Here is an 8641-nt window from a genome sequence, read left to right as displayed (position 1 = left end):
AGCTCAAGGCGAGCACTCTACCACTTGAGCTACAGCGCCACTTCTGGTTTTCTGATGGTTTATTGGAGATAGGAGTCTCACGGTCTCTCATGCCCGGGCTGGCTTTGAACCGCGATCCTCAGATCTCAGCCTCCTGAGTAGCTAGGATTACAGGCGTGAGCCACCAGCGCCCGGCTAAGAATCTGGGACTTTTCTGCACTGGTATCTTTGAACCTCAATCCACTTAGGCTTCAGAGCTTTGAAGAATAAGAGTGCTTTTTTTTTCTTGCTTTGGTTTCAGGCAGGAAATGAAGGTTTTTTTTTTTAACCTAACTGCTGCCCCCACCATGCATGCATGGTAGAGGTACGGCTGAAAGGAGTGACCCACCCTCCAGCCAGGAATTTATCTAGGTTTTTTTTTTTTTTTTGGCAGGTCCTGGGGCTTGAATTCTGGGCCTCAGTGCTGTCTCTGAGCTTTTTTTTGCTGAAGGCTAACACTTTGCCACTTAGACCACAACTCCACTTCTACCCTTTTGTGGCTAGTTGGAAATAGAGTCTCACAGATTTTTCTGCCCAGGCTGGCTTAAACTGGGATCCTCACATCTCAATTCTTGAGTACCTAGAGTTACAGACATGAGCCACTGGCACCCAGCTGGCTTCTAATTTCTTGTTTGTTGACAAACCTAGAAAACCGTCACCAGCTTAATAATACAACTCAATGTAGCATCCCTTTAGACATTAGTAGCTTCTTGTACTGTGACAAGTGAATTCTAAAGGGCACTGAAGCTAGCTAGGAATGGGGCTCATGCAGTTCTGACATATTAAGAGTCCACTAGCACCACCTAGTGGATTTGAACTAACTCAACTGTTTCTCACAAACAGGGTAAGGCCTGGCTCTCCAATGGTGAGTACCTCATAAACAGATGAATGCACTACAACTTGTGTAAAGGGAATCCGCAGGTAGTTCTGATTTTCACTTTTCTGGCCCTCTTTCTAGAAGGATCAGATGATCGATAGGACAAAGCAATAGGGAATTTCCTATACTGACGACTCCAGTGTTTTTTGTTTGTTTGCTTTTTTTTGGCAAATCTGAAGCACTAAGTGGAAAGCTAACAGGTTTTGAGTTGAATAGTAATATGTGAAGGATCACTACACATCACTACAAAAAGAGCAGCACAATAACCTCCTAAGAGAAGGGCAGAAAGTCTCAAGAGTTTGAGAAGAACTTAGTCAGTCTCTTTTTGTGTGTACTAGTCTTAGGGCTTAAATTCTATCCTTTTTTTCCCCCCTTCTCTATTTAAGGCTAGCACTCTTCTACATACCAGCTCCACTTCTGCCCTGTTGATGGTTAGTTGAAGATAAAAGTCTCATACACTTTCCTGCTTGAGCTAGGTTTGAACTGTGATCTTCAGATCTAAAACTCCTGTGTAGCTAGGAATACTGTACAGGCACAAGCCTCCAGTGACCAGCTTTCATTGTTATCAAGATCACACACCAGAAAGCCTGCTAGGAACTAGTAATTTGCTTATTCAACTGTTTCCATGTTTTCTTCTTTCTTGTTGGTTGTGGGGCTTGTACTTAGGGCCTGGATATTGTCCCTGAGGCTGTTTTGCTCAAGACTAGCACTCCTACCACTTTGAGCCACAGCACTACTTCTGGTTTTCTGGTGGTTAATTGGAGATTAAGACTCTCACTTTTCTGCTGTGACTGAACCACGATCCTCAGGTCTCAGCCTCCTGAATAGTTAGTTTACAACAGGTATGAGCCACCAGTGCCTAGCTCCATTTTTCCCTTTGTGTAGTTTCTTTATAAACTTTAACTTCAAACAGTACTGAAACATTTTTTTTTGTCTTTAAGGTCTTAACATTACACTGTAGTATTATTTATTCATCATTGCCTGCAAAGAGATGTGGAATACATGATGGGGCCAAGGGAGGCATGATGGCAAACAGGACTGTCAGTGCTTCAGGGGTCAAGAACTGAAATTCAAGTCTATACTCACAAGGGAATGAATTTTTCTTTTTGGTACTGGGCCTTGAACTCTGGGCCTGGGCGCTGTCCCTCAGCTCTGCAGCTCAAGGCTAGGGCTCTACCACTTGAGCCACAGTGCCACTTCTGGCTTTTTCTGTTTATGTGGTGCTGAGGAATTGAACCCAGTGCCTCATGCATCTGAGGCAAGCACTTTACCACTGAGCCACCTTACCAGGCCCTTTCAGAGTAATTTTATTGGAGATAAGAATCTTACAGACCTTCTTGCCTAGGCTGTTTTTGATCTTTATCCTCAGATCCTGATTATCTAGAATTATAGGTGATAGCCAACAGTGTCTGGCTCATATCTATTTGTGTTGTTTTTGGTGACTTTGGTCTGAGTAGCTGGTAATGAGGTTTTGGACCACTTGATGTTGACACAAACAAGAGTTAGTGTTAGGCTAGATAAAATATTTAATTCTCTTTTGCTAATGATCTAAAATCGCTAGCGCTTGATCAGAAATTTGAAAATGATAGTAACTAGAATGTCCTGAGCACATCGTACACTATGAAAAATTACCAGTGACAAAAAAGGTTATGTTAATTTCATCGTGTTCCTGTGGAGGACATTTTAAACCTGCAGTAGGGTCACTACAGGTGAAATGCTCAATGCTCATGGCTGTCTCATTGGGAAACTCTCTGACTAGAAAAGGGAAGATGGTGTTTACAGCTGTTTGAGGTGCTGTAATATATCTACTGGCACTCCCAGCTGCGTCACTAAAGTGGCTGTCTGTTCCAAAACCCATGTGAGGCTTGGGGGTTCCAGACGTGGGTGCTCTTGTGTCCTGTGACATTCCAAATGTGAGCCCTCGACCCCATCAACAGTCTTGTCACCATTTTGGTTCCACTCAGCACCATTTTCACACAGTCTTGCATCTGTAACTTCGGCAATCTTTTCCTTGGCTTGAACGGTGTGACCAAGATCCATTCCCTCAATGGAGTCTAGTAAGTCTCCCACCTGGGGCCCCGCGGCTATGGCTTTCAGACGCTGCAGCACACACTCTTCACACTGGCCAAGTGCATCAAGAAGAGCATGTATTTTATTGATCCAAATCACACTGTGAGTGTGCAGGTGGCACCAGGAGAGCAAAGCACTGAGTGGAAGCAGAAGCGAGAATTAAGGAGGCAAACAATTGTGGGTTTTAGAATGGTTGATGCTGAGCGCTAAGGAACTTCTTTGTGCACAATGTGCTTCTAGTCTAAAGGGCAGACTTACTAGGCTCTGCCTCATGTGCAGGTCCTACAAGATTTTATTCAAAACCCAAAGACCTTTAAATAAGAGGAAGTTGGTAGTTCAGTTATTCACTTTCCTACCTTCTAAATTTTTTTTTATTGTTATTATAAAGGTGATGTAACGAAAGTTAGAGTTATATAGGTCAGATAAAGAATACTTCTTTTTGGGCTGGGAAGGTGGCTCAGTGGTAGAGTGCTTGCCTTGCATGCATGAGGCCCTGGGTTCGATTCCTCAGTATCACATAAGCAAAAAGAAAAAAAGCTGGAAGTGGCGCTGTGGCTCAAGTGGTAGAGCGCTAGCCTTGAGTTGAAGAGCTGAGGGACAGCGCCCAGGCCCAGAGTTCAGGCCCTACAATTGGACACCAAAAAAAAAGAATACTTCTTTTTGAGTTGGTTGTGGAGCTTGAACTCAGGGCCTGGGCACTGTCCCTGAGCTCTTTTGCTCAAGGTTGTGCTTTACTACCACTTTGATCCACAGTATCACTTCCAGTTTTCTGGTGGTTAATTGGGGACAAGAGTCTCTGACTCTTTGGTTGGCTTTGAACTGTAATCCTCACATCTCAGCCTACATTATCAACTAAGATTATAGGTATGAGCTATAGGATCATTAGGATTAGCTATTATTAGCTATTAGGATTCTAGCTAAGAGCACATTTTTTTTTTGGACAATGTTTTACCTTTCTTTGCAAAGGAAAATATCTGGCTTATACATTAAAGGGAATGAACTGATCATGACTTTTTACTTTTTGAAGACAGTATTATTTTATGCTTTCAAACACAGAATTCAGTACTAGGAAAACATTATTGTTATCATTGTTATTTTGGCAAATCTGGGGTTTGAACTCAGGGCTTCACACTTGGTAGGCAGGTGCTCTAGTGCTTGAACCACTCCTCCAGTTCTTTTGATCTAGTTGCTTTTGAGATAGGGTTGAGCTTTTTGCTGGGGCCATAGTGGACCATGATTCCTTCTTTAAGCTTCACACAGTAGCTAGGGTAATAGGCATTGTACCAGCATATTTGGCATTTTCTGTTTAGCTGGAGTTTCTTGATTTTTTTAAAAAATTAATGTAATTTTATTGTTATATTGAAGTGTTGTACAAAGAGGTTACAATACTATAAGTCAGGTAATGAATACAATTCTTCTTTTCTTTAATGTTTTTCTCCTGCTGGGGCTGGCTTGGAATGAGATCTTCCTGGCAAGCTGGGATGATAGGTGCTTGCCACCACATCCCACCTATTGGCTGAGTTGGAGTCTTGTGAACTTTATGCTCAAGCTAGCTTTAAATTTCCACCTTCCAATCAAAGCCTTAGAAAAGCACTTTCAAGACCTTTTGTTGTAGGCTGGGAATATGGCTTAGGGGTAGAGTGCTTGCCTAGTATGCATGAAGCCCTAGGTTCAATACCTCAGTACCACATACACACAACTGGCACTGTGGCTCAAGTGGTAGTGTGCTAGCCTTGAGCAAAAGAAGCCCAGGCCCTGAGTTCAAGCCCCAGAACTGGCAAAACCCCAAAAGCCCTTTTGTTGTTCCATATTACTTTCATAAACATTTAGCAGTAACACTGAGATGAAGATGATTCAGCACGTCAGTTTTTCTAGTTACCTCAGCGTTCCTCTAATTTGTCCATAGTTTACAATGACTTCTGCACCTTCCTTGTAACCTTGGTTGAAACCTTGCTGAAGAGCCACTGCTTTGCCAGCATCTACGCCATCTCTGTAACCTTCCTGGAAGAAAATGAAGAACCACAGCTGAAATGATCACCAGGTGAACTAGAAAGGCATTGAGCCAATTCAGAGACTGATGAAACCTTTTAGTGTGTTAGCAAACTTACATGCATAGACACAAAACCAAGGCTGATTATGTTTCTCCTAAAAGTTTATTGCTGACTCACCTTTCCTTCTCTTACTTTAAAAGTTTTTTTTTTCTTTAAAGAATTTTATTGCAGGGGCTAGGAAGGCGGCTCAGTGGTAGAGTGCTTGGCCTTGCATGCATGAGGCCCTGGGTTTGATTCCTCAGTACCACATAAGCAAAAAGAAAAAAGCCGGAAGTGGCGCTGTGGCTCAAGCGGTAGAGCACTAGCCTTGAGCTGAAGAGCTGAGAGACAGCGCCCCAGGCCCAGGTCCAGAGTCCAGGCACCAGGACCGGACCCCCCCCCCCAAAAAAAAGAATTTTATTATTATTATTAAGGTGCTGTACAGAGGGGTTTAAAATATTTTTTTTAATTAGCATCATTCATAACACAATGGGTGGGGGACCAGTGGCTCATGTCTGGAATCCTAGCTACTCAGGAGGCTAAGACCTAAGGATTGTGGTTCGAAGCCAGCCTGGGCAGGTGAGATTCTTATCACCAATTAACTACCAAAAAACCAGAAATGAAGCTGTGTCTCAAGTGGTAAAGTGCTAGCCTTGAATCAAAAAGCTCAGGGAGGGACTGGGAATGTGGCTTAGTGGTAGAGTGCTTGCTAGCATGCATGAAGCCCTGGGTTTGATTCCTCAGTACTACATAAACAGCAAAGGCAGGAAGTGGCACTGTGGCTCAAGTAGTAAAGTGTTAGCCTTGAGCAAAAGAAGCTCAAGGACAGTGCCGAGGCTCAGAGTTTAAGCCCCAGGATTGGCAAAAAAAAAAAAAAAAAAAGCTCAGGGACAGTGTGCAGGACCTAAGTTCAAGTTGCAAGATGGAAATTAAAAAGAACAAACAAAAAAGAAAAAACCCTCCCCAACAACAAAATTGTGTCAGAAATATTATCACAGAAAGGAGTGGTAGAAGGGCTGGGAAGGTGGCTCAGTGGTAGAGTGCTTGTCTTGCATGCATGAGGCCCTGGGTTGATTCCTCAGCACCACATAAAGCAGAAGTGGTGCTATGGCTCAAGTGGTAGAGCATTCGCCTTGAGCTAAAGAGCTGAGGGACAGTGCCCAGGCCCAGAGTTCAGGCCTCACGACGGACAAAAAAAAAAAAAAAAAAACTGGGCGCTGGTGGCTCACACCTGTAATCCTAGCTACACAGGAGGCTGAGAACTGAGGATCACGGTTCAAAGCCAGCCTGGGCAGGAAAGTCTGTGAGACTTATCTCCAATAAGCCACTAGAAAACGGGAAGTGGCGCTCTAGCTCAAGTGACAGAGTGCTCGCCTTGAGCTGAAGAGCATAGGGACAGCACTCAAGCCCAGAGTTCAAGCCCTATGACCGAAAAAAATTAAAGAAAGGAGCGGTAGAAAAACACATGTCTGGTCCCTTGGGAGCTTATTAGGATGGTGTAGGTTGGTAAGGAGGCTGGCAAAGCAGGGAGAGAGGAAAATTCTGATGGAAAAGAAGGATGGTAAGTCTGCATCTCCCAATGTGTTTAAGCACTCAAAGATGATTAGTAAAACAAACAAAAACCTCAAAGTTCTAAGGATCACAGTTCAAAGCCAGACTGTGCAGGCAAGTCCATGAGACTCTAATCTCCAATTAACCACCAAAAAGTTGGAAGTGAAGGTGTGTCTCAAGTGGTAAAGACCTATCCTTGAATCAAAAAGCTCAGGAACAGTATGCTAGCCCCTAGGTTCAAGCTCCAGGTTTGGCACAAAATAAATTTAAAAAGCCAAAGGATGCTTAGTACGTAGTTGTCTAGCCTGTTTCCCATATAGCATTTTGTAAGAGACAACATGGTTACTAGAGTAAATAATATTTTATTGAAATGTTAAATAAGAGCAGCTGGTGTGTGTGTGTGTGTGTGTGTACACCAATACTGGGTCTTGTACTGAGGTCTTCAAGTCCTCTCTCCCTTTTTTTTTTGGTCAGTTGTGGGGCTTGAACTCTGGGCTTGGGCACTATTCCTCAGCTCTTCAGCTCAAGGCAAGTGCTCTACCGTTTGAGCCACAGCGCCACTCCTGGTTTTCTAGTGGTTTTATTGAAGATCAGAGTCTCACAGACTTTCCTTGCCTGGCCTGGCTTCGAACCGTGATCCTCAGATCCCAGCCTCCCGAGTAGCTAGGATTACAGGTGTGAGCCACCAGCGCCCGGCTCTCAAGTTCTTTTGTAGTTTTTTTTTCACTAAGGCAGAAGCTCTATCATTTGAGCCACAGCTCCATCTCCAGCTTTTTGCTGGTTAATTGGAGATTGTCTCCCGGACTTTTCTCCCTAGGCTAGCTTTGAATTGCAATCCTCAGATCTCAGACGCCAGAGGAGTTAGGATTACAGGCCTGAGTAATGAATGGCATAATATGTGTGTGTGCCTGTGTGTGAGAGCAATGGTAGAATGTATGTGTGTGTGTGTGTGTGTTATTGGGGTTTGCACACAGGCCCTCGTGCTTGATTAGGCAGGCACTCTACTAAGTCCTCCGCGGCAACAGAAGCTTTAAGAGCAATTTAATGGTTGGACACAGATCACACAACTTAGTTTCGCCCAGGACTAAATTCTGAGTGCTCCATCTGGTCATTAACCTTAGCCTGGACCAATAGTGAGGAGTAATGAGCAAGTCCCAGAAACCTACAGGCCTTTACGACTCCCCAGGGTTTCATACTAGCTTTCCCTACCCAAGCTGAATAGGTTATTCACCCCCCCTCCCTTTCTCCATTCATATCACGCCTAATTTTAGGGCGACTCATGTCACCGGAGATGGGTCCCCAGATCGCCATGACGGGGTCCTTGGAGTCTCACCTACCTCCCGCCGCTTTCCCCGACCCCCCCCCCCCCCCACCGCGATCCTCAATCCTGGCGTGGCCCTGCAGCTCTTCAGTTCTCACCTTTTTCCTAACGCAGTGCACAGGCCGACCAGGTGGCCTCCACCTCACACCCCGGCTCCCTCTGCCCACCCCCGATCCCCTCTCCCCGCAGCCCGGGCCCGTCTCCCTGCACCCCGATCCTCTCCCCCTGGCCCTCTCCCCACCCCCGATCGCCTCTCCCCGCACCCGGATCCGCTCTCCTGGCATCCGACCCCCTCGCCTCGTAACCCTGTCCCCTCTCCCGCACCCTGAATCCCTCCCTCCCACCCCCTCTTCCCGCACCCCGCATTCCCCAGGGCCGGCACCGGGCTTTACTTGAACTCGTCTTTGCATGTGGTTCCTCCATTCCCGCTGCAGCAGCACCGACTCGTCCGCTTCCTCGTCGAACACGTCCCCCGGCTCCCCGGGACCGCTGGCCACCGGCTGCACTCGAACCCACGACATCACCCCGGGACCGCCGGAAGCGCCGCCGGCGTGCACTTCCGGCTCGGGGGCGGGGCCTCGGCAGGCCGCTGGCGTGCGCACGCGCGCGGGGGCCGCCGGGGTCCACGCTGCTCTCGGGCCCCGCCGTCTTGGAGTCGCTGCCTGCTGCTGTGACTCAGCCTCCCTCTCATTCGGCTGTAGATTGCAAACTCCTGCTGCGGTGTCCCCCTGGCTTTGGGTGAAAGCAGGGGAAACTGAGGCGCAGTCAGCCCGC

At 46.3% G+C, this 8641-nt stretch overlaps 1 protein-coding gene across 1 annotated transcript; it reads right to left on the bottom strand.

The window, feature by feature from the left end:
- Positions 1-2214: 2214 nt before the first annotated feature.
- Positions 2215-8405, bottom strand: Yae1d1 (Yae1 domain containing 1). Its single transcript, XM_013033011.1, has 3 exons — positions 8260-8405; positions 4845-4966; positions 2215-3101 (listed from the first exon to the last, which is right to left on the bottom strand). The coding sequence occupies exons 1-3, from the start codon at positions 8386-8388 to the stop codon at positions 2672-2674; spliced, it is 681 nt and encodes a 226-aa protein (XP_012888465.1). The 5' UTR covers positions 8389-8405; the 3' UTR covers positions 2215-2671.
- Between the last annotated feature and the right edge of the window lie 236 nt (positions 8406-8641).

Source organism: Dipodomys ordii, unplaced genomic scaffold (genome assembly GCF_000151885.1).
Source record: "Dipodomys ordii isolate 6190 unplaced genomic scaffold, Dord_2.0 Scaffold161, whole genome shotgun sequence".
Taxonomy (NCBI): Eukaryota; Metazoa; Chordata; class Mammalia; order Rodentia; family Heteromyidae; genus Dipodomys; species Dipodomys ordii.
The sequence above is the reverse complement of the archived record's forward strand: the minus strand, read 5'-3'. Positions and strand labels throughout refer to the sequence as shown.